Here is a 25,951-nt window from a genome sequence, read left to right as displayed (position 1 = left end):
ATAAAAAAGATACTGACTGTGTAAGTTTGTAATTGGGGTGATCTAGGCAATGTTTGACCAGATGCAGGCTAGAATAGGATCCTTTTGAAAAAGCCATAATCTCTCATTTCATAAAGTATTTCCGTATCTGGTTAAAATGAGAAAAATTTTATTTAATGAAAGGTTTGAAAATGAAAATTCGGTGTAAAAATAAGTAATAAGGTATGGAAACTTCTATGGTAGTTCCTTCTCTATGAATTAACTGCTCTGAGGATAGTTGGTGGGAGCACTAAGGAAGGGATTAAAAGTATGTCATGGAGTAAGAGCCATGTGGGATTTTGTATGTATGCCATTAAATGGTTTAACAGTATTTTAAGGGCTCCTGTTCTGGAGAACAAATAGAAACACAGTTTGGAGAGAGTGTTTGAAAACTCATTTAATTGAGTGTTATATAAATATGGGCTGAAAACAACTGGGACTTGGATGACATTGTGCAGGACAAAGAGTACTTAAAGTGCAGAGCTCTGTGGGAAGCGTAGTGTTTACTTCAGGAAGCATGGGCTGCCAGTTTGATAAATAAAGTTTAACTGGTGGAAATTGCTGTTATAGAAATCTCCTTGTGTGAAGGTATTACTAGAATCTAACTGCGTAGCAAAACCTTTCTCAATATACGACTCTGAGATGGTGAGTATCTGTTTGGTCCTTTTTATGCATTTGTCCTCAGCAGCTATATTACAAAATGTTTTATTTATCCAGCGTACTTTTGGCTTTCAAGTTCTGGTACAAGAGGCTGCAGCACACTTTGCTAATTCAGAAGGCATGTGTCTCATGTGGAAATTGGTCTGACAATCCTGAAAATAAAAATACCTTGTAAGTTGTTATCTCTCCTCTGGGGAACATTGTAGGTGCATTTGTGATGTTATCAGTAGCTGTTGGCAAGTGCTTGACTGAGATCACAGGATCATGTTCTTCCCACAGCGGAGACAAGTTTGTTTTCCCCTGTGCCGCAGGTGATGAGGACTTCTCCAAAGGATTTAGGAAATCTGTATATTCTACAGTAGGCATTGAGTCATTAGTTGTGTGTCTAGTGCATACTGATTGACTCTAATTTCCTGAGTCTAATTTGGGTAAAAACTCATTCTAGAAGAAAAGAGTTTCGATGTTTTAAAAGTAAAGCTTGGTAACGTCATGTTTAACTCACCGTGCTCTGCTGTACAGTTTGACAGTGCCTGTTGCTTGGAGTGCTGTGTCTGTGCTCCTCAGGGCAAGAGAGATGCAGAACTTCTGGAGCAGGTCCAGGGGAGGGTGACAAAGCTTACTAAGGGACTGAAGGATCTCTCTTACGAGCAAAGGCTGAGGGAGCTGGGTCTGTTCAGCCTGGAGATGAGACGACTGAAAAGGCACCTCAGCAATGTCTGTCAGTGTCTGAAGGGGTGTGCCCGAGGATGGCTCCAGGCTCTGCTTGGTGGTACCCAGCAATAGGACAAGAGGCAACGGGCAGACACTGATGCACGGGAAGTTCCACGTGAACATGAGGAAGAACTTCTTCACTGAGCAGTGACTGAGCACTGGAACAGGTTGCCCAGAGAGGTTTTGGAGTCTCCCTTACTGGAGACATTCCCGAACCATCTGGACACAGTCCTGTGTGCCGTGTGCTCTGGGATGACCCTGCTCAAGCAGGGCGGCTGGACCAGATGATTGGCTGTGGTCCCCTCCAGCCTGACCCATTGTGTGATTCTGTGACAGCATTTCTTAGGTTTTGGACTACCCTGAAACTGAAAAAAATCCACACTGAATTAAGGTTATAATGTATGAGGAAAAGTGTCTTGGAATAGTTTGATATGGCACTTGCAGCATGCACAGGAATTCTTGCCTCTTAGTAGTTGTGTTGATCTGGAAGGATACATTTAAGAGTAGTTGGAAGTAATTTGGCAACTTGATGCTCAGATTGTAGGACACATGCAAATCCTCCAGGACTTCAAAGTTTGTAGGGCTTTTGCACTTCAATATCCTTTTGCATGTAGTGGCAGGGCTAGATAATAGCACAGTACTTGAGTTTGGAGGTTGCATGTTAAAAACAGTGGTGCCTGTAGCCCCAGGAGGTCCTCAGTGATAACCTTCTCAGGCAGGAAGAATCTGTGAAACAATGTCATACTAGTTTGCTCTGATTTTGATTTTAGTGTTTTAGAAACAGAAGTGCCCCTTCCAATTGAGGATTTATAGTGGAGTTTCAGTTTTGTGACAGACATCTGAATAAAAGCAGTTGAATATACTCTAATTAATGTCTGTGGTTCTGCGTAATGATTCTGAATGCTTCCTTAACATTTCTGTGGAGTGTTATGATTGTATATGCTGAATCCAGTTAATTGCAATTATTGTTGACTTGTGCATGTAGACACTCATGAATCACCTACAGATGAGACAGAAGGTGTGCTAGAGCCACAGGCAGTAGTGGGATTGGACGTGGTAGTTTGTCTGCAGACATGAATGCTATTTTTTTTGTTTGTAGATAGCATAGTTTTAATAGTAACAAATCTGGTGTGCCATAGTTCTTCACCATTTTGCAATATGTGCATATGGGTTAGATACAAAAGTGAAGCAATCCTTGCTTTTCTTAGTCATTAATCATTTATAGCACTCTTGTGGGTTTTTTCAGTGTGTTTGGACTAACAGCTTAAAGATGATTCTAGCTTAAATCAATGCTGTTTATATACAGGTGATTCCTATTTCTGCAAGAATATTCCGGTAAGTTTTTCCACAGTTGAACTCCTGTCCAGTGATTTTTTCCTTTGAAACAGTTGCAATTTTCATTTAGGGAGGTAAGTGTGGAGTGTTGGCTTTGATTTCTTTCCTAGACTAGCTTTTTTTCCCTCCGTTTTCTTTTTTAAAAAAATTTTTTTAAAGTGTTCTCTCTAGTGACTGCAGCTTGTCACTGATAGATAGGCAGCTCTCCTAGATTGAATATTTAAAGTTTAGTCATGTTTACTCCTGTAAAGCAGGTATTGCTGGACTGTGCCAGAATGAAAGGACTTAGTCTGATACATCTGGTTCTGTTTCAGTATTGAAATTCTTGTAGGGTTCAAAAATAAGAACAAAAGATAACAGAGAACACCAGTACAGAACAGTTGTCGCTGGTTGTAATTTTTTGTTCTTTGTTCCAGAGGAGTAAGAATCCTTTTGGGTACAATTGATAAAATTTTTAGGGTGTAGAGTTAGTGTATAAACAGAACGAGGGTTTCCTTAGACCTTTAATAATAGTATTTCTTTTATAATGCATTTTTTATTTTAAGTTCTACAGAATTTGTAGTTCTGTATTTGAATGTGGCTCACATGAATTTGAGCACACCGCTTACACTTGTAAACTTGAGAAAGGGGAATATTTTCCTGGTGCAGGCTCTGTAGATGGAACATTCATGCTCCATGTGTGGAGAATGAGGAAACACATGGACTCATTAGCTGGAATGCATCTGGCATGGCTCTTCCTTGGGGAGATGGAGTGTTCCATAGCTGTGAGTTGTTTTCTTTTCAGAGTGGCAGAAAGTTGTTCCGTATTTATTCTTTTTCCAAGATGTTCTGGCTTCCCAAATTCTTCTTTTGCAACTTGAGAACTGACTCCATCTTGTACTCCACATGTGTTGTATCCCTATTCCCACAGAGATGGAAATGTCAAGATACTCCACCATTCATCTTTCATCAAAACAAAAGTGAGCAAGATCTTTACCTTGGATGATTTTCTTCTTGAAAGGTCATTGAAGGGCCTATGGATGTCACAAGTTGACATCACCTAAGGTCAGAGCCTTCAGCACTGTCTTTAGTGGTAGGTAAGTTTTTGTCAGCCAGCTCCTTGGGTGGAGCTATCCTAACAAGTCCATTTTGAGGATGTTGCCTGTCTACATGGTAAGTTTGACAACTTATTCAGCATTGTGTTATTCAGTAAAATTCAGGAAGACAATGGTAATGTACGCTTGAAGTGGTGTGTTCTCATGTCTTGGAGGGCATGGCTGCTTGTGGCAGGGAAATGGAACTAAGAAGCCAGAATTGTGACAGTAGCAGTTGTCCTCATTCCCTGTGAGTTCTGGATTTGCCTCTACAAGAACCTGTGTTCCTTTTCTGTGGCTACAGACCAGGCATTTGGCCAGCGTACATTTGTACAATACACTTTCACACAGAAAAATAGTAAAAATTTGCTTTAAGCAGGTTTATCTTTACTTTTGCAATGAGAATTCCTCACCTTCATGGAATTAGTATCTCAGAACCTTTCCAGTGGTCAGTGTCTGTCAGAACCATTACTTTATTCTTGGGAAAGGTGTACTGTGGTGATTAAGCTTGCTTAAATAAACAAAGGATCCTACTGAGGAGGAGTCCCTCAGTGTAGAAGTGGAACCACGCTCTGTGGTCATGTTTTATTACCTGCCTGCAGCCTGGATGTCGTTGCCTGTAAAGGAAATCTGATAAACCTTCTGAATCTTCTGTGCTGGGTTGACCCTGGGCAGTGGCTAAGCCCCCATCCAGGTGTTGGCTCACTCCTCTACAGTGATACTGGGGAGAGAATCAAAAGGGCAGAAGTGAGGAAAAACTGTGAGAAGCAAAGAAGGCCTTGATGCTGTGCAAGCACTGCTGAGTGACAGCTCAAAGTTTGGTTTCTTATCAACAGTGCTTCAGTCATACATCTAAAAGACAGCACCATTCAGGCTGCTTTGAAGGAAATTCACTTCATTGCAGCTATACCCAGAACATTCTGTCCCTGAAGGTCTCCAAATTTTGTTAGTTCGCTGCTCACAGAGTAAGTGGGCAATACCTGTTTTTTAAGGAAGTGAACACTTGCTTTAATCTTTCTTAGCTAAACCTTCCAGATTCAGAAGCATTTGCAGCACGAGGCTGATTTCAGCAAAGGCATTTGTTCCTTTGCCTCAGTGCGGTTGGGTTGTCAGATTATTTCACACTGCTTTGTTGAAGTGATCAAGCTGTTCCTCTTTGACTTCCTGCCCACTGAAACCAGACAGAATTACTTCTTCTTCCAAGTTGTCTTCAGGGCATTTCTTCAGGAGTTGTTAAAAGAGACCTAGATGATACTGGTCTGTGGAGTTAGTTGTTGTGCAAAAGCTTAAACACTGTACCAGTGCAAGTTGTGGAGTAACTGGATGTATTCTTGATTCCTGAGTGAGGAGATGTCTGTTTCCTATAAAACTGATACCAGTCTGTAAGTTTGGTTCTGTGATTGCCTACTCAGCTAACCACTATGGTAAATCAGTATGTCCTCCTTCTGAAATAGATGACCTATTTGTCTTACGTGACTCATTGCACCAAATGTTACCTCAGATGACTTGAAGTATCTGGAATCGTTCTGAGTCCTTCTGGCAAGCGCTCCTTTGGTGAGTGGGTCAACATCTTTCAGATTTGTTGTTATAATACTGTTCAGCACTTGAGTTTCCCTGAATCCTCCAAAAAAGTGACATCAGATGTGTTTCGTGACAGTTGGGAAGCTCATTTTCAGTGATGTTGTGCAAGGTCTGTGGTCTTGGTTGGAAGAAACATTTTGCATCAACTCTGTGTGGCCCTGCACTCTTGGAAATGGGTGGGCGACCTCAGTGCCTAATACCAGATTGACAGGTAACATAATGCAGTCATTTCTCTTTTAATAAGCAAATTGGATTTTGGGATAGGTAGATGGAAATTCACTTGCCAGCAATTCACCCAAGTGAAGCTTCAAACTCTCATATGTAAATTGGAGATGTCTTGTTCCTAAACCATGAGCAGCAGATTCTAATTAAAATGTAGAAAGTGGGGTATCAATCTGTTTTTCTTCCTACAGCAACTGGAGGCTCTTCTGCTTCTAAATGAGTTTGCAGCCAAACATTCTTGGATACTCTCCCAATTACATCAGGGTGTCTGGCCATATTTATGTTCTTCTGGTTCCACTGTTGCAAATCTTTCCAGCCCAAGGAAAGACCGTGTATGTCACTGATAATCCATTTCTTTTTATATAGGTGAGAAAATTTTGATATTTAGACCTTCTGCTATTCTTATTGTTTGTGAAAGAGTAGAGAAAATTCAAGGCCTTGCTTAGCCTTGTGGTCTTTCACGTGTATTTATGTATCTTATTTTTCAAGACTGTTTGAATGCATTTCTTACAGTGTGTTAGAATGTTCTCCAGACTCAGGTGACAAGGTATTCAGCACTGCATGAGCACTGCTTAGGCTCTGGTTCTTGGTAAGTAAACTTCCTGGAGAGTTTCTCCACCTGTGTTGTTTCCTGAAATTATGGGTGGAGTGTAGAAGTCTGTTTCAATCCCAGTAATTTGTCTTATTCTGTGTCAAGTAACTGAATTGTGAGGCTTTCTGTGAGTTAGAATTCATGTTAGGTCATTTAATTTACATCCTGGTAGGAATTCAGAGGCGTGTAAGAGTGTTCCTGGCTGATATTTTCTTCAAAACTGTTGCATAACCAAAAATGCTCTTGGAGAATCACCGTGTAGTGCCTGTCATAGCACTGAATTCTTCTCCATGTTCTAGATGTGGCCTACATAAGAATGCTGCAAAACTAAAGAGAATTATTTATTAAAGAATCTCTGTTACTAGGCTGCAGTTGAGAGCAGGTTATGGCAAGAATTGTTTTCTGTGGCAATAGTACTAATTAATAAAAATGGCTTTTGGAAGAGTTTATCTGCGTGGGGACACAGGGACTTACACCCTAGTTGGAGATATTGCAGTTGGACATACGTAGCTGTAGCGCTGTCGCTTCTGGTGCTCAGTAATTAATCTTTCACTGAGTATTAAATGGGGATGTCCCTGTTTTCACAGGTCATCCGACTTTGGCTAGAAGTGTTGTGATACTATGATGGAAAGTATTTTATAAGTTGAAACATTAATTTTGTGTTCTGACATCTGGTGCAAGGAAACTGTCATTTGGAAGCAGTTGTTAGGCTGAGGAGAACTTAGTCAAAAACTTGAAAATAAAAGTCTCTCTTTAAATATGATGGTCCAAGATAATTATGTATTTAGCAGGCAAAAAAGGGAAAAGTGGGAGTGATAAGCTATAAGCTTCTGTTGTCTCTGTGAGTCACCTATGACAGAAGAGCCTCATGGACACTTTTTCCTACACCTCATGATGTGGCCACTGCTGGCTCATAACCAGTTTTCTGCCCTGAGGTTCAGGGCTGCATCTGCAGTTGGTGTGGGATAGGTATTTGATATCTAATGAAGCACCTCAGTCAACACTGCAGATGTCATTATGAAATTTGAAATAAAGCTTTGTTTTTTAGGAACTGTAGTAGATGATCCAAATGCCACTCTTTTGTATAAAGTTGCCAGAAGTAGAACATTTCAGACCTGAAGCTGATACAATTCTGTTCTTCTAACAAAAAAAAAAAAAAAAAAGCAGTAGCCACTATTGGATCTGTGTACCAGCATGTGCTGGTGCATTTTAGCTAAAAGCATCCCACCTATTAAAGTTTGTAAGGTCAAGCTAATTTGGGGAAAATGAAAGCTGAGGGATGTTGCCTTATACTTCCTTCCTACTTACGAGTACCTAAGCACTGCTTATTAAATCTGAACCATACATTTTGACTTCCTTTACTTTCTATATTTAAAACAGTGCATTCTTGCATTCTTTCCCCTTGACTCTCCTTAAGAATCATAGAATCCTAGAACGGTTTGAGTTGGAAGAGACCTTAAAGGTCATCTAGTTCCAGTACCCCCACCATGGGTAGGGACACCTTCCACTAGACCAGGTTTCTCCAACCTGGCCTTGAACAGTTCCAGGGATGGGGCATCCACAGTTTCTCTGGGTAACCTATTTCACCATCCTCACAGGAAAGAATTTATTCCTAATATCTAATCTAAACCTGCTCTCTTTCAGTTTAAGGTAATTCCCCCATGTCCTGTCATTCCCTACATGCACTTGTAAAAAGTCCCTCTCCAACTCTGTTGTAGCCCCTTGATGCCTTTTCCTGGTCTTAAAATCAAGAGTCAAACACAGTTAGAAGGGGAAAAGGGATTTTACCTTGGTATTTATTTTGAGGATCCTTAGGTGCACACGTCCAGGTCATATGCATCGAGATGCACCCTGCCGAATCTGCCCCAAAAGATCTGGTATAACATTATAGGTTTTACTAATTAGCATATCTATCAAAGTTTCCCCAATGAGAGGCTCAAGTGAGCCCCCTCCCCAAGGAACCTTCTCCTGGATGGTTCTATCTTAGTTTGCAGAATGTGTTCTGGAGAGGACCTTGGGGTCTGGGGCACACTGATCCCTAACTACAAAGCTTCTAAAATGTTTAGTCTCTTAGCTTGACAAACAAGTCCAAGAATGTAGGCAAAAAGCACGAAGAATGCAGAAGTTGTAAAAAGGTATAATGGGTATAAAAGAAAAGGCAAAAAATTTTCATGGCATCACCCTGAAGGTACTGGAAGGTCTCCCTGGAGCCTTCTCTTCTCCAGGCTGAACAACCCCAAATCTGTGTCTCCCTAGGAGAGGTGCTCCAGCCCTCTGAGCACCTCTGTGGCCTCTGCACTTCCTCCAACCAGTCCATGTCCTTATGCTGAGGGTCCCAGAGCTGGATGTTGTATTTCAGCTGGGATCTCAAGAGAGCAGAAGAGAGGAGCAGATTCACCTCCTGTGGCTTCTGTCCACTCTGCTTTTAACGCAGCCCAGGACATGTTTGGCTCTCTGGGCTGCAAGTGCACATTGCTGGGTCGTGTTGAGCTTCCCATCAATCAGCTCTCCCAAGGCCTTTCTCCTCAGGGGTGCTCCCAATCCATTCTCTGCCCAGTCTGTGTTTGGGCTTGGAATTGTATGTATTCAGTCTTAAATGGGGAAAAAAGATGTCTGCTTTGTAGCAAAGATTAGTCTTCAAAAATAGATTCTACATCTTCTACTTCAAATATGTGAACTTAGTATAGCAAGAACTGTCTTCTGGTGCTGTGCTTGCTTTTCCTCATGAGATGGAAAAATCTTTCCAGAATTGTCTTTTTGTTTCTCAGAACTGTCCTCTCTGCTCACTTATCGTGGGTCTGTATGTTGGTGAGCCCTACGTTGAAATGCAGTTATCAGCCAGCTCTGGGAAGTGCTTTGCTTTCTCTTTTGCAACATTGCATTCCCTGTTAATTAGATATATCCGACTCTCTGGTGCCTTTGAAACAAGTCAACGCTTGAGAAGACACATTTGGTCTTGTACAGTGACATTTGTTCTCATCAGCAGAATTTTCAGGTGATAATTCACACTGGTAATCTAATTTTATCTTTTTTCATTGGCAGAATGTGGTAGGGATAAGACTCCTCTTGCAGTCTTCAAGTATACTTGAAGTCCTTCTGACAGGGTCTAAATGATGTTATACAAACCGTTGTAATTTTTCGAGCAAAAAATATTTGTGCTCGTAGTGATTGTTAACAGGGAAAGTGTGTAACTTTACATAGGTTAGAGAACCCACTTGCTTGTCATTGTTTCCACTTTTTATTTCGAGATATAATAGATGTGAAACCTTTGTCTTTCCTTTTAGAATGTTCTTTCCAAATACTTTTTATGAGACATTTCATTTCAGAGCTCTTTACTTTCTGACTGTATTTGAACTCTGTGACTCCCTCCCTTAAAGAAAACCACTTGTTCAGACCATTGGATACAAATGTGAGCTTCAGGGGAAATCTCATTGTTTGCCTTAGAAAAATGTCTTTGTCCAAGAGTTTACACATCTTTTACAACACAGGACCCAACCCCAGACTTTGTGTATGCTTATTCCACCTTGTATACCCAGCTACTACTACTCTTACTCTCCCAAACAGACCAGATCTAATATTTTTCTGTTAGCTTATGCATCAGTTTTGGAAGAACTTGTTGAATTTGGGACACTGTCTCTGTAAAATAATATTTCCATACTTGAATCTTAAAATAAGCAATGGAAAAATAAGTGTGATGATGGATTGAATAGTAACTCAGCGAGATATTTCATGGTTTGTATTCCTGCTTTATTGTAAGTGTGTGTACAGCTGAGAGCTGAAGGGAGTGGAGAGAAGCTGGTGGACTGACACAGTGTGCACTGCAGAAGCCTCGTTTCTTTAGGAAACCAGCTGGGGGAGGGTGAAGATATCCTGTTAGAGCTGAAGAGCTCAGGGTCAGGAGATGCTGAGAGTACTGAGTTCTGACAAGTTTTTGGGAAGAAGGTGGACCCAGTAGTAGAACTGTACAAGTGTTCAAAGCTTACAGTGCAATAACAGTGGTGTTGCACACCAGATTGCTGTGGAGCAGGTGTTACAGAAGCAAGAAAAATTTATCAGAGCCATGGCCTGAGATTCTGGGAGGGATCAAGGCCTTTAGGAATTCAGGCTTCAGTAGCTTGTTGTTCGCAGTGCTCTTTGTTCTTCCTCACCTCATCCAGATTTTCATGGCTTTTTTTGTAGTTTTTATTGATTGGTTTTTTGACTTGGTTTTTTTTCTCCTTACTTTAAGTTGTTATGGAGCATTTTTAAAGATGAAAATAGAACTGCAATATTAGGAAGCTTCTTCAGACTTTTTGTAGAGGATTTAGTCTGCAACTTTTCTATATTCTGTAGGCCCTGAAAGGGCTTTCTAAAATTTTAATTTCCTGATGAGATATATAGGTTTTCAAAATGAATAATTTATTGTGGTACTGTAAATGGCACTTCAAATGAAATTACTTTGAGCATCATTTCATTTTCCACTTTGTCATATGACTCTCATTTTCCCCCAGGATGTCATAAGAAGGAATCTCTCTTTATATTAGCTTTATGACCTTGTTTATCAGTGTTCACACAAGTGTGAGTGAGAAGGATTTCAAAAAACCCCTAAACCATATTGTCAACATTTTCAACAGAGCACAGTAGCATATTTCCATGTACAGTTGAATGGGCCTGAATTTTGTTTAGTATTGTTACCTGTATTGTGCTGTTTGTAGATCTAATGATGACTTTTTCTGGCTGTTACCAAACATGATGAGACACTTCCAGAAGTTATTTTGTGTATCTGAGCAAATAGTGTACAGTCAGTAAAATGATAAATGTGGGATTCTCACCCCATGGCCCCAGATTATCTCTGTATACTCTACTCCTTGGAAGAAAGTTACATAATAGGAAAAATACCCCAAGCCATAGCAGAGGATAAAACAGGACTGTACTTAAAATAAAAAGTGAACCAAGTGTTTCAACATGTTTAGGGTATGTTTTAAGTACTGCATTTAGACCTGAATCTTTATGTTGATGAATCCTATAAATAAATACTGATACAGAAGAACTGTTGTAGGTAGTCTCCCTTACCTATTGTAGTCCTATAAAGTGATTTAGAAAAATAAGTTTTAGCACGTGATCAGACTTCTTTAAGAGTAAATGTAGAAAGCCTTTTCCTGAAGTTGTTTCATTGCTGAATTTTAGAGTATGAGTAGCTTTTCTTTATACTCCACAAAATCAGATTACATTTACAGCTACTTACATCTCTGGAGTGTAAATGTCTGAAATCTGATTCTAACCTTGCCATCTGTGTTTGGTTTAAAAAACAACCATACAAAAAGTAAAAAAAGGTATGAGAGAAGTATTTACATGGGCTGTTTTTTTAATGTATTCAAATTTTGTATGCTGAAATGGGTGCTGATTAGTATGTTAAAATAACAATATTGAAAATGTAAAATTGTTTTGGTAAAATTAGAATCTTCCAGTTATGTTCAGGAAATTTCAACGTGGAGCTTTTTTTATTCATTTGGTATATCAGTTAGAGATAATTCCAAAGGATAGTTGTAGAAGGAAGGTAACTTATTGGAAATAGTAATAATATTTAGTAAATAGAACAGGGTTATTTTTAAGCTGGGCAGTAAACATAATTTGTTAGAGCTGAGAAGCTGCCTAAATTTTCTTTTTTTTTTAAACATTTAAGACATTGATTCAGAGTACAAAGCTGAGTATGGTTTTGGCATCCTGATTTTTGTACCTTCCTTGAAAATAAATAACAAATATTTTCTTCAAGACATCTGGGAAGTCTTTTTCAGTTCGTTGTGCTCAAAAGACTGTTTGTTTAACATAGAGTGTTTATTTTGAAGTCTGATCTTCCATTCCTATGCAGGGGCTGGCAAAAGTGATTTGTTTGCAAACAAGAAGGGGAATTGTCAGTGAGCAGGAAACTTTCTCCCTGCCAGCTGCCCAAGCTTTTTTCCAATTTCTTGAATATTATGCCAACCATTGGGTACGGAGTTACTTGAAAATGACTTAACATTCATTGTTGTTTTCTTGTCTGTTATTTTTTTTAAGGCTTTTGCAAAACCATATTCCTGTCCACCCAGCAAAAATACAGTGTTTGTCCAGGAACGTGTTACGTCCTAAACTTCTGTTTGAAAGGAAGAGTCCTGAGGTGCAGCTGTTACAGCCAAGCTGCATTAATTGTATCAGTAACTTGTCCAGATAAAATATTGTGGGAATTGGAATCCTGGGGAAAGGTGGAGGATGATGGTATGAAGGGGATTCTTTAGGAGCAACTGGCACCTTCATAGGTGTAGGCCAGATAAGCTTTTTAAAGGACAGTTTGTGCTGTAGCAGAAGTTACCATGTGAGCTCTTAAAGATGAGGGATGCAGCAGCAGCAGAACCAAGTAATTTTTTACAGAACTTTGAGAAGTGTCAGTGAGTTCATTGCCACTGGTCACTAAGGTTTTGCTCTCAAATGTGGCTTTCAGCATGAGGCAGCACTTTGCATGACTGACAGTTTTCCAAGGATAATACTGAGTTTGTGGCATTTGGCACATTTCTTCAGAAGGGTTAGATGCTGGTGGAGTCTTGGCTGACCAAATCACTGTGTGCACCCTCAGCCAGTGCTCTTGTGCTGTATCACGCTGAGCAGCATTAGAGGCACACTGCTGAAGCAGCTAAATAGGCCTCTAACGTGTGGTGATGATTGTAACATCCCCATTTATTCCCTCTTCTTCCTCCTCATTCTGCTTCCCTTTTCTCCATTTCCTTCCTCTTCTGCTTTTTATGGTATTTATCTGTTTTCATTTCACTTGGCACTGATGCGACTTCAGTGGATGAAGTTCATCCCTAAATGTGATTTTCCCTAGAAAATCTGTTTTAGAGGTTTCCTAACTGCGTACCAGTGGCTAGCCTCCTTTCAGCAGAAACACCAATTGATGTAGTGGAATGAGATACAGCATGTTTTGCCATTTTCCCATCTCTCCCTCCTACTTTAATGTAATTAAAATACAAGCTAGACTATTTTCCCTCCTTTATTTAGGAATAAAGCATAGGACTGATTTCTGATGACCAGGAGCAAGGAAGATGTTAACCTGACTAGGAGAATATCTATTGCAATAGTGGGGAGGATGATCCTGCAAAAAAAGTGCCAATCTAAGATTTGGGTGGTATTGATTGAGCCTGTTTCTTGTACACCCTTGGGTGTACAAGATCCCTTTCTCTGTGCTCTGCAAATTACAAAAGTACCAAAATCAAACAAATATTGAGACATTCAGGATTTTGGACCATCCCAAGTATTTCAGGTAGTCCTGACTAGCAGTGCCAGTACATTTAGGGGAAGATTGAAATGCTACTTTTTTTTTCCCCCCACTAAGTTCAACAAATTTTTCCTGTTTACAAAGAAAAGAGCCTGAGGATCGCCTTATCCCATTATTTGTTGCATCCTTGATAATATGGCATGCCTCCAGAACGGCTGTCGTTCAAATTCCCGGGATTGTTGCATGCATCTCTTTGACCTGATTAAGATGAACTGACTCTGAGTTGTGCCAGTTGTACAAATAGTGTCTCTGGTCATTGTGGGAAGCCCGTCTTCATTCCATGTTCCTAAACGTACCAGCATTTTGTTTAACCTTTTGTGGCTATTAGGCTGCAATAAAATCTTTATTCTCTTGAATAAATCAGAATTAAGTGCTCTTTATGTAAACTTCCATGTCCAGGCTACTTCAGACTTTAAGATGCACATGGCCTGTGATTTGCAGGTGGGGATTGGACTGAATTTTTTTCAGAATTTCAAGTATTTTAGGCCTATCAAAGAAATATTTTTCTTTCTAGGTGTTTAATATTAGCTCTCCTTTGGCTTCTTATTCACTTTCATTTCAGCTCTGACTTCTTTATAGGGACTGAGTTAAAATGGGGATATCTTTTGTCATATTTTCTGTCTTCTGGCATCAAGATTTCTGCAGTGATGTTTTTAAAGGCACAGGGAGGCCTCAGGTACATTTCTGTTCCCAAGATGGAACATGAGTTGTCTTCATCCTTCCATGAAAAGCATTTCCAAAACACGCAGAAGTGACCAGAATCCTGAATAGTTTAAAACTTCTGCTGTTTTCAAGTTAAGAACCTTGATATGAAAAGGATTTTACTTCACAGCAGATTTTAGTGATGTCTTTAGCACTAGGTACTGTTTTGAAAAGGATGAGAGGAACTGTGCTCTGCCACCTGTCTGTGCATCTTTCACACCGACAGTATGTTCCTAACTCTGAACATGTAAAGTTGTACTTCTGAATACTTGAAATTATTTATTACCTTTACATGAAGGATCTACCGTGGTTGTTTCAAACTGTTTTCCATGGCATAACTACTGATGTTCTTTCTCTGTGATCTGTTCTGTGTTTCTTCTTCAGGCCTGAAAATTATACCTTTTGTAACAGATCACCAAAGTGCTTCCATTCAAAGCTTTGCATGTTAACAATACTGAGTGCTCAAATGCATTTTTATCAGGGGTTTGTAAGTGAAAAGACAGAGTTTATCACAGTCCTCATTAATTTGGAATGTAAGTTGCATTAACAGCTCGCTTCTGGAATTTCAAGGGCGAGCAAGAGATGGCATGTGACCTTTCATGGGGAAAGATTTATGTAAGAAGGGAGTTTAGGGGACTAGGGTTCAGGAACCAGCAAATTATGCCAGAATTTTAATGTGTTGCATGTTTGTACTTTTTAAAGAAAAAGATGGGAAAAGGAGAAGGAGAAAGAGGGCAGATCAGAAGAAGTAAGCTGGGGAGAAAAGTTCCTTTTCCCTTAGTAGCTTAAGGTATAGACTGCTTGATCAGAATTCTTACAGGCTGAAATTCAGGGTTTGGTCTTGGCAATTCACTATGTGTATGTACTGTACAGGAGCAAGAATGTAATGTCTAAAAATTTGAAGCTGAATTTATTTTGTGGTCAGCTTTGATTCTTAATGGATTAAAGAGTTAAGACATCTTAAAGGTAGAAAAACTGCTGGATGAGGGTGATAATGATTATTTTAACCTGGCATATTGAAAATGCAATTAATTGCTGTAGGTGTAAAATTACAGTTTGAAAATGGCTGCAATGTCTTTACAACTTCTGTACTTCACTATGTGACAAAACTTTACTACAAAATGAAAGAAAAGAATTGCAAAATACTTCAGTCGAAGTACAGGAATAGTTTTGCTTTTGTAGAAATGACTTTGTTAAGATAACAATGTGAGTGTTTAATAACAACAACAACAATAATAATGGCAGTAGTTTTGTTGGAAATATGTCTCTTGTTACTGCCAGGCATGTTTTGTATATATAATGAATAATGAGATCAATTCCTGTTTCACATTGAGCACACTGTGAATGTGCAGTGATTGCCCATGCTCTGCTCACACACACAAATACTGTATTAAGTAGTTTGTTGTCTGAGTGATGTCTGTAGTGCATTTAAGTGGCTTCAAAAACCTCCAGAAGCTTCTGTCTGATTGGTTTGAATTCAGTGAGCAGTGCTAGCAATGAGCTCTCCACCATGTTTTTGGGCAGATTGTACATTATTAAAAGCATACCAAAAGACAAAAATTCCTTTTATTGATGATGAAGGTCCTTCCCGCTGCCTGTGGCTATCTGAAGCCATTGACACTGGAATAAACTGTCTTACCAGTTTAAAAACAAGGTGTCAGTGTTAATGAGTGACAGTTCACAGAATCACAGAATCAATTAGGTTGGAAAAGAACTTTGAGATCATCCAGTCCAGCCTCTGACCAAACACCTCTGTGTCAACCAGACCATGGCACTGAGTGCCACATCCAGTTGTTCCTTGAACACCTCCAGGGACAGGGACTCCACCACCTTCCTGGGCAGCCCATTCCAGTGTCTAATCATCCCTTCCATGAGGAAGTTCTTCCTAATGTTCTTAAAACCTCTGAAATCTTGGTAGGTCTGTAAAGCAGATACTATCAGGCACTAGCTGAGGAGGTTACTACTGGTGTTCACCGTCTGCATGTTTTTAATGTGGTGTCACATTTGTTTAATTAGCATTAGTTAATAGGAATTTCACTAGGATACTGAGGGAATATCCTTTTAGTGTTAAGAATTATTAAAGGGGGCTTGAAAGAAGACTAGATACAGTGAAGGGATGTGGTCAAAATCTGCAGTTATTAATTGGAAAATCTGAATCACATTTTAAAATTTTTTCCTTCTGTGGCTTCAGTATTTTTGCAAAGTTGTCAGTAGTTATCAGTAGCATATATTGAAACAAGTGATAGTTGTTGTTGAAATCCCATGACCTCATATTTTTCTGTTTCTTCCTGTTGTGCTAAAGCAGTCAAAAATGCAAATTCACTTGGGTGTTGAATTGCAGCCACCTCTTGAATAATCTGTTATCTTCAGACAAAACTGCTCTGCTGAAAGTTGGATGATTTATAAGAGTCAGCTGAAGGCAGATAGTGTCCACACCACCTCACCCCAAACCATGGGATTTAGGGACTTACTGCAGTTCTGCTGTTATGTTGCTGGTTGGATTGAAAAATGTCAACAGAGAATCAACAGTAATTGCAGTATAAAGTATTGGGAAAATGTGGTGAGCATACTGTACTGGATTGGGTTTATTATTAAAGGAAGTGCAGCTTCTGGGTCTTCCCTTGCACGGGAGATTCTTTCAAGTGCTCCTGGGTCTAAACTTCTCACAAAGAAGGCAACTTTGCAGCTCAGTAACTTTTGTAATTGAAAAGAATAATTTTGTTTATTTTTCAAATTTATCAGATTACAATAAATTCTACCTCATGATTGCAAACACAGAAAACTCTGAGATCCTGAAGAATTTCCCTAATTTTGAAGGACTGCAGATTCATTTTAAAAAACCAAAACCATCAATCCCCCCCCAAGCCAAACCAAATTTTAGTGGGATGGAAAGAGTGTTTCCCATCTATCTGTATTGTGTTCAACTTTAGAAATCATGTGAAATAGTTAGATTTTATGCATTATAAGTAGAGTTGTAAATCTGTATCACAGGATTTTTCTGTGGAAGGATTAACAGTGCTTTTTCTGTTGGTGTTTTGTTTTTATTTTTTTACTCATATCTGATGGATGTGAATACTTACTTTTCTAATGCTCATATCTTGAACACAGAATTATTCACTTCCCTTTTTTTCCCTTTAAAATGTTGCATTTCTATGATACATCCTTGCACACTGTTCCATAAACTTTTAAAAAATTTTAATCTTTCTCTGTATTTAAGCTGATGATTTCCAGAAGATTCAATTTCACTGCTGTGCGCCCTAAGTCTGACTGTTTAATACCTGGAATGCTTGTGAGGCTTCTGTGAGCTGTTCTGAAAAGGATCCTTTTCTAAAATTTTTGAGAACTTGGATGCCAAATCAGTTGTGCCTGAACTAGAGGTAGATGGAAAGCATTTTTGGTTTCCAAGTGTTTTCCCAACAGTGGAAAAAAGCTGGTTCTGGGGACACAAGGAGGGACGTGTTGCTGCACCTCTTGGAGGGAGGTGCTCCATGGGCTGTGTGGAGTAATTTTTCTTTGATCCCAGAGGTGACCTGAAGTGCAAGTTCATGCAGCATAAGGAGTTGAGTCTGGCTTTCAGAAAATGTTCAGAACCACATCATTTCCTTCAGGTAAATTCCTGTGGAGGTTTAGAATCCCTCTTGAAAGCAAAATGGAATTACCTGCAGTAAACTCTAACACTGGTGGCCAACATTAGTGGCCTTCTAAGGAAAGTAACCTAAAAAACCTGATAACCTTTTGACATAAAGGAGAGAATATGAAAAACTTTTTTTAAAAGTGTACATCTCTTAATTCTGAATTAAGAGCTTCCTATTCTGTAATGTAGGGAGAGTCTTTGTAAAGTCAAGTCAAAAGAGAACTAGAAGGATTGATAGCTTCAGAACATGATGAAGTAGAAGAAGTTTTGAGCTACCTTCCTGGATATCATTATTTAAAAGTGTAGTTGGTAGTGTCAGAGGTCTCAGTCTTTTGTGAACTGGATTCAGAGTTTAAAAAAGTCACCCGTGTTCCCACAGAGAAACTTAGGGAGCTTACACATATCAAGGACTGTTTGCTGCTGTAATTCTTTGATACTTCCTTTTCCAGGAAGTCTGGATATCTCTGTTCAGCTCGGTCCTTCTGCCCTTTCTTGCTGTTGGCCTCTCAACCCCAGGCTGTGCTCTGCCTGGAGGGTGTTTGTGCTCACTGCTGCCTTGGATGAATTTGTTTGCTGTCCCTTCTTTGTGCCACCTGCCAGCCCTAGAACAACTGGAGGAAGAAGAGATTTGACAGAGATATGACTTAGGATAAGCAGATAACGTGGTAATTTGAGACTTTAACTCAGCAAGAGGAGAAGTTCTGACACTGAGTCAATGAAGGAACAGCCCCCTTGGGGTGAAGAAGAGAGTAGTAGTGACTATCAAGTAGGTGACTGCATAAAGGAATGGAAGGAAAGATAAGTTCTCTGGGTGGGATACCAGAGGTGAAGGCTAAGAGGAAAACAGAGGAGGGTGAAGGCTGTTTATTGCATGCTGTCAACAAAATACATGCCAATTCCTAACATACAGAGTTGAAAACGTAGCTGTTCTGTGCTTTTTTTGCATGAAAGAAGGAAACAGGGACTGGATGTCTGGAGAAGAAAGCAGGAATGCAGCAGTGGTTTTGCCTGCCTTTAGAGAGAAGCTGTGTGACTGCTTTTCCCAGAGCAGTTTAGGGAGGGAATGTTGAAGCTTTTCCATTTATGCCTCCTAATTTTGGAAGGATGCTGAGCTGACATGGTGTAGGGCAGAAGAATGATAATTCAGTAGAAGATGCTTTGATAGAGTACATGAGAGGAACACTTGATCTTAAACAGTGGAATCAGTGACTGGTGACCCTGTTCAGGTATTACAGTCTAAAAGATAGAGAGCTCCTTTTCCTTACAAAAACTGCAGCTGTAGTCGTGTCTGTATTTGTTCCTCAGTTTCTGACACATCCTCGCTCTGCTTTCTGAGCTTCTCTGCAGCTCTCTATAATATGATACTTCCTCTGGCTTTTCACTTGCTGATCTCAGAACTCATAGCTAACCCCGTGTGATTGCAGTTCTTCAGCAGGCTGCCCGTGGGAATCACAGTGTGTGCTCCCTTGGGTGTAAGATTGCTATTGGGAGTTTACTCCCTGTAGTTTGTATGTCCATTGTACTGAGACCATCTGTTCCTAGATTATTTCCAAGAGACAATCACAGAACATTAGGTGTAAATATGGACAAACTGGAGAAAATGCTTCTTGCTAACCCATTGGATTGGTTCTCCCTAAACATCTTGTAAGATGTACTGTGGGTTTTAAGACAGCAGCAAACTCAAACTGTCAATTAGCAGGGAGCTTAGAGGAAGCCTGTTTTTTTTCTCACTGTAAGACTTATTTATGCTAGCAGACTTGAGTTGTGTCAGACTGAAAATGGTTTCTTACGGTAAAGCCAGGAGAGTAATGCATTCATTGCTGCTGCCTGGGTGTCTGCAGAGGAGGTGACACATATGGACCGCTACTACTAATACATAAATTGGATTGCTTCATAACATTGTAGCTTTGAGAATTTGATAAGAAAATGTTCAACAATTTTAATGATTAATCTCAAAATTTTGTGATACAGCTTTAGAGAAAAGGTGATTCAATTGGATATGATGGGTCAGCTATTAAAAGATATTTTAAATGGTTGCAAATTTCAGCTTTGCCATTCATGTACAGACAGACTGAAGAATGAGACACCCTGGAGAGCAGCCTTGTGGAAAAGGACCTGGAGGTCACTGCAGTTACAACTTCGTGAGGGGAGGAGGAGGGGCAGGCACTGATCTCTTCTCTCTGGTGCCCAGTGACAGGACCCAAGGGAATGGCCTGAAGCTGAGTCAGGGGAGGTGTAGATGGGAGATTAGGGAAAGGTTCTTCCCCCAGAGGATGGTTGGGCACTGGAACAAGCTCCCCAGGGCAGTGGTCACAGCACCAAGCCTGATGGAGTTCAAGCAGTGTTTGGACAATGCTCTGGGACACGTGGTGTGACTCTTGGGGATGGTACTTTGCAGGGGTTTGGGCTTTGGTGATTCTTGTGAGTCCCTTCCAACACAGCATATTCTATGATTCGATGATTTAGGAATCTTTTCACTTTGTTTTCATCTTGCCAAGCTCATCTGTGGTGAATCCCAGAGCTAAAATTTAGGAGAAAAAAAAAAAAAGAAGTTACGATTTTTTCAATATTTACTGTAGGACTTCAGAAGGAGATGAACAAAATTCCTGTTTGTATGTGCATTCCTGTACCCTTCAGGATGACACAGCGCTACAGTTGTGGTGTATTTGTGGTGTTTCCAAAATTCATCTATAGCACTGTTGCTTCCAAAAAAAGGAACATGTAAAAAAAGAAGACAGTTGCATCAGAAAAGTTATCAGAAATGACCAGCTTTTCTTCACATCCTTCTGTGTGGAAAACCACTGCTGACTTGTCCAAGGAAACCAGTGAGAAATACTGGCAAGGAACTAGCGTGTCCTGGATAAATCATGTGGAGCTTTAATCTGTAGATTTATTTCAATCTACAGGCTTCTTTTGGAAGACTGCTTCTTGCTAAACTTTTGCTTTCTTTTTTAAATATCACATTATCCATTATATTAGTTTTTAACTCACTGCTGTTTGTAGAGAGAGACCGAAATTATCAATAATAATCTGTCATTTTGAAAATGTGCATGAGAGGCAGAGGCTGGATGCAGCTCATGGCTTCATTTCATGTAGTGATTCCTTGTGTTACTGCTGGAAAATGTTAAGATTGTATTTATTATGTGACTTGCAAGAGGAGCAACATGACATTTGAGGAGCGTGTTCTCCCTCTCGTGTCAAAAAACTTACTAATATTGGGTATATTTTGAAAGTATTCTCAAATGTATGGTGATTTCAATTCCACCAGTTTGCCTTTAAATAATGGAATTTTATCTTTCAGCAGGACCAACAGAAGGTTTGGGGAAAATAATACAAAGATTTCCCCAGAAGGACTGGGAAGACACTCCTTTTCCACAGGGAATAGAGTTGGTAAGTTTGCATTACGTTTTGCAATCTTTAGAATTCCTTTCACGTGCAGTTGGAAGATACATCTGCCTTCATGTAATGAGCTGTATTATTTAACCCAACAGGGAATGGGTAGAAATTATGTGAGCAGAGGGGATAAATAATAGGTTTAAGAACAATAATTTTGGCTAACAGAAGATAATTTGTTCTGGTATGCACAGCTAAGTAAATATTCCTAAATGATAGAAAATGTCTGCTGCAAATTTATAAACAGTGTGTTTAAAAGAAATGCTTATTTGTGTCCCTATGTTTTTGTGAGCATCCTTCAGATGGCAGATGACTTCACATTGACGTGTTCAAATAATTACAAATGTGTATTTGTATAATGTAGATTAAAAAAGAAATTAATATAGTATCCCAATAAACTATTAAAATGGTCAGCAAGGCTGGTGTGCAGGGATCTGTTTTAAAGAGAGAATTCCCAAGATGTTGCTTCTTTCCCTTCCTTGGTCTCTTATTGTGGGATGCAATGAGAAGGTGTCTATTATTCGTCTGGATCAGGGATTCACTCAACAGCTGTCTCTAAAAATCCTGAAAAGAAACGAAGGACTGTGGTCATATTCTGAAATTAGGTTTCTGAGAAGTCAGAGTAAAACTTTTACTGCCGTGAACTTGGTAACTTCTGGGACAGGATAAGCTAGAGGAGGAGATGGGCTGTAGGAAATGTTGCAATAGGAGTCTTTGTACTGTGGGGCAAAATCAGCTGCAGAGGACAAAGGCACCAACTCTTCCTGAGTTTATTGCACAGATACAGCAAACAGAGCAGGCTTTTACCTATCAGGCAGTGTTCAGCTCCTTGCTCCATGTCACTGCCATGTGCTGTGCTCTCCGTGAAGGACAGGGAAGGGGATTCTGGTGTTTGCTGCTCTCTCCCTGGCGCAGCAGAGGTGCATTTGCTCACTGGGCTGGTGTACACGGCCGGGCACTCATTTTCTCTGGTTCTGTGGTTTCATTTCTTCACAGCCTGGCATCAGCCTGGGGTTTCAGGGCTTGCCATGCCCTGATCATGGGGGTGAGCACAATTTCTCACACACGTGATGGGGAGTTGCAGCCTCTGTGGTGCACTTGCATAACACCAGGTTTGGCAATGCAGAGCTCTGCTGAAACGAGGGAAGCTCCGAGGTTCAAGCAGGAGGGTTGATCTTGCCTCAAACAACCACAGAGGCTGAGTCATGGTAAAATTTACTCTGTCATACAGATCTTCCTTACCTAGCTCAGAGAAAGCAATGGGTCTGACTTCCAGTGATGATGTGAGATACATAAGCACAGCTTCTCTTAAAGCAGTGAATCTTAATCTGTGCCTGGGTGTTACCTCCCATTTAAATTTAATTGTAGGATTTTAGCACTACAAGAAACACCTTTCTAAAGGCAGAATTTTTTTTTTTTTTTGATGGGACAAAGCGTTATTTCTCTATCGGTTCTCAAATGACTCATTAGGCAAAGTCATTAAGACATTAAACTTTCCAAATAAAACAAAATCTGACAATTTAAGAACATTGATTCAGCCAGTTGGCAAAATCAATCAAGTCTTGATCTGCTTTCCAAGTGTGGTAAATAAAATTTTAGTTAATGAAGATCGAGGAGTTAGAGATACTGCAAAGATCAAGTACTAAAGTAAATCACTTATGAAAGTCGGATTTTGGCAGGAATTTTTGTCAAGGTTTTGGATGAATCTAACACGAATCAACATTAATTCATGGAAAGGAAAGAAGAAAAGCTGCATTACCATGTTCTGTTTGTCACCTTAAGGGCAGATTTAATATCATTAAGGGGGTAATAGGCAAACCTAAGGAAAAAGAGATAAAAGGTAAGAATAGAATAATTGACAAATGTATATGAGACTGAAGAGAGACGTATTTATTAATAGCACTTAGTTCTATGAGAAGTTTGAGTTAATATCCTCTTAAATGTACTTGCTCTCCTTTGAAAAATCTTCATGGAATGATATGGTTTCTGTTAAATGGAAAAAAAAGCAATGGTTTGTATCTGAAAAACATCTCAAGCTCTCTTCACTGTGTTCTCACGAAGGAAAAAGTGGAGGCTTTTCCTGCTTAGTGATAGGATTGAAGGGAGAGTTGATGTTTGACTCTTGTCTTCTGTCAAAGATGGTTCTCCTGCTATGAAAACCTTCAGCTGATTATTGGTGATGATCTCAGCTCTTTTGTAAAGTGAATTCTCTGCCTGAGAATTTAGACATTTCTGGGGTTTTTCTAGTTGTTTGGTTGTTTTGAGGGGGTTTTTTTTTTCCAAATAAGACACGTTGAATGGGGTAATTTTTATTGGTATGTAGTGGGTGATACATTCACAGATCACAGAGTCATACAACAGCCCAGGCTGGAAAGGACCTGGAAACGTGATTTGATCCAGCCTTTCATGGAAAAGGAAGCATAGCTGAGATTATCTACCACCCTGTCCAGTCTCACCTCAGAAACCTCCAACATGAGAACTCCACTGTGTCCCTAAATGATCTAATAGTTATTTCCTATTTATGTTGTTAATGGCATTTTATGAAACAAGACAAGGTGAAAATAGTGGAAAAGACCTATGCACACCCCCACCCCTCAAGCTTTAGTGCTTTAAGATGGAAAATGCCTTCTTGGACCCCTTGTTGTCTCTGTAGCTTGTAGAGATGCCATTAGTGCAAGCTCCAGCCAAAAACTGATAAACAAAAATCCTCTGAGAGTTTTTTAGAGGGCTGTTCTCTTTGCCCAACCCTGCATACCCCCTATCCTTCTCGGCTTGAATTCATGTGATCAGATTTCCAAGACATAAATTAAGGCAATGTAAAGAATGAAGTTGTGTGGGTAATTTTAAAGTTAAATAAGAAAACCACATTGAATAATATTTTTCATTTTTGTTGAGCCCAGCTTTGATAAACAGGCTCCCATGGGACACACTGGGCCTACTGGACCTGCCTTTGACTGAGTGAAAAGGGATCATTCTGAGAACATCTTCTCTAGGAATGATGGCCCAATTTCACCTTTTACTTTGACTGTATTTGTAGTTTTGGTAATTTGACACAAATATGCAGAGAATTGGGTCATTATAAAATGTAATTGCAGTTCAAACTTGGCTGAAGGGTGTTGTATTTGGTGTATGTGTGTTCTGTATTAAAGGATAAAGAGGTACTCAAACTGTGTCTATTTTTATATGAGCAGCATGGTAGCTATGTTCTGGTCACAAACACATGAAATTGGGGGTAAACACATTGTCCAAAATTCAACAGAAATATATGCAATTTTATTCAAGTCAAGTACTTTAATTTGTTGTGTTCAATAAACTGTGTCTTCTGGTTGTCAGTGGGGAGCAAAGCCATGAGTCTCTCTTGAGGGAACAATGCTGTCAGTAGGTGTTGGTCAGTGTGTCTTCTTACACCTCCCACTTGTCTGCATCTCCTCAAGTTATCTAAACAGATTTTTCTTAACCTTGTGCTTTTTGCATTTGCCATTTCACTAAAGGCTTCACAGCTTTAAATTTTGTTCTGTTTAAAACTGAATGCAGAAACTTTGATAAGCCACCTGCAAATTGCTGTGAAACATACCTGAAGTCTTTTGTAATGGATTATTGATAACTACAGTGGCTATTAAGGGCCTGAAGACTTTTTTACCGTTTGTTGAATTGTGTGATGTAACTGTGAGTAAGGTAGGATATTTCTTAATATTATATATCATACATAGTGAGTGTTACTTCAGAACCAATAAAATGCTCTTCTTCCATTTGCTAGAACCTTTTGTGGGCTATTCAAGAGAAATACAAGGAACAATTTCAGTTTAGAATCTGAGCATCTTCAGTTTACTGACAAATAGCAGTCCATCTGCAATTTATTGACAAATGCAAGTCAGAGTGAGTTTCTTCCAGTTCCATAGAGGTAAGCTGACTTTGAGGGGTAAAGAGAGATTTACGCTCATTCTTAAAGTTAATAGTATTTGGCTCAGAAGAGCATTTCAATCACTGGTTTTTGAAAGAATGCAGCTAGAACATACCAGTCTGATAGCTGCACCCCATGATATTTTAAATGAACATGTTTGGGTATCCTTCTCCATAGTCTGTTTTAGAGAAGTGGTTTCAGATGCAGCTTAAGTTTAAAAGTAACCCTGTAAAGTCAGCTGAGACATATAGAGCAGTTTAAAATTAGGACAATCAAACTTCTTGTTCTTGCTTGTAGAAAGAATGCTTGAGAGTGTATGTTGTTTGAATGAGTTAGCTTTACATTTCTGCATATTTTTCTTATTTCTAATCCACTGTGTAACTTTCTAGACATCGTAATTAGTTATACATCAGAGGAAGCTTTGTATGGTATGTAATGTTACACCGTAAAGTCATTTTTGTCCCAGGGCTAAATTAGCTAAACTAAGTGTCATCTTCATTACTCAGTGTTGGGAGGCTGATCTTAATGAGGCCAATGAAAGTCATACCTAGAAATGTACATTGTCTTAAGTTTAAACTGGATATAATATGTTTCTGCAGTTGGTGTGTAGCAGGGAAGGAAATTTTCCACTGTAACTGATGGTGGTGGTAGCAGTAGTGTCATGATTTAGTAATTTGCATTTCAAGTATGTGCAAGTATAGAAATTAACATGTATTTCTAGACAAGATAATCACCTATCCAAAGAATTACTTAAATTATAAAATTTATTTTTAATTGGTAAAAAGTGCTATTTAATACAACCATTTGAAGACCACTTACACAAGTTATGAGACTAAGAGAGAAA

General features: G+C 39.4%; 1 protein-coding gene across 6 annotated transcripts in view; it reads left to right on the top strand.

Annotated features, from left to right (window-relative positions):
- SBF2 (SET binding factor 2) overlaps window positions 1-25,951 on the top strand; it is a 235,314-nt gene that overhangs the window by 25,132 nt on the left and 184,231 nt on the right. For 4 of the 6 annotated variants that reach the window (XM_048306573.1, XM_048306572.1, XM_048306570.1 and 1 more), the window contains exon 2: window positions 21,115-21,203. In XM_048306573.1, the coding sequence (XP_048162530.1) occupies window positions 21,115-21,203 (89 nt within the window). The remainder of the gene's footprint in view (window positions 1-21,114; window positions 21,204-25,951) is intronic. The other 2 variants (XM_048306571.1, XM_048306567.1) reach the window with 1 other exon arrangement.

This window comes from Corvus hawaiiensis, chromosome 6, assembly GCF_020740725.1.
Source record: "Corvus hawaiiensis isolate bCorHaw1 chromosome 6, bCorHaw1.pri.cur, whole genome shotgun sequence".
NCBI lineage: Eukaryota > Metazoa > Chordata > Aves > Passeriformes > Corvidae > Corvus > Corvus hawaiiensis.
This window is presented reverse-complemented; position numbering and strand designations above follow the sequence as displayed.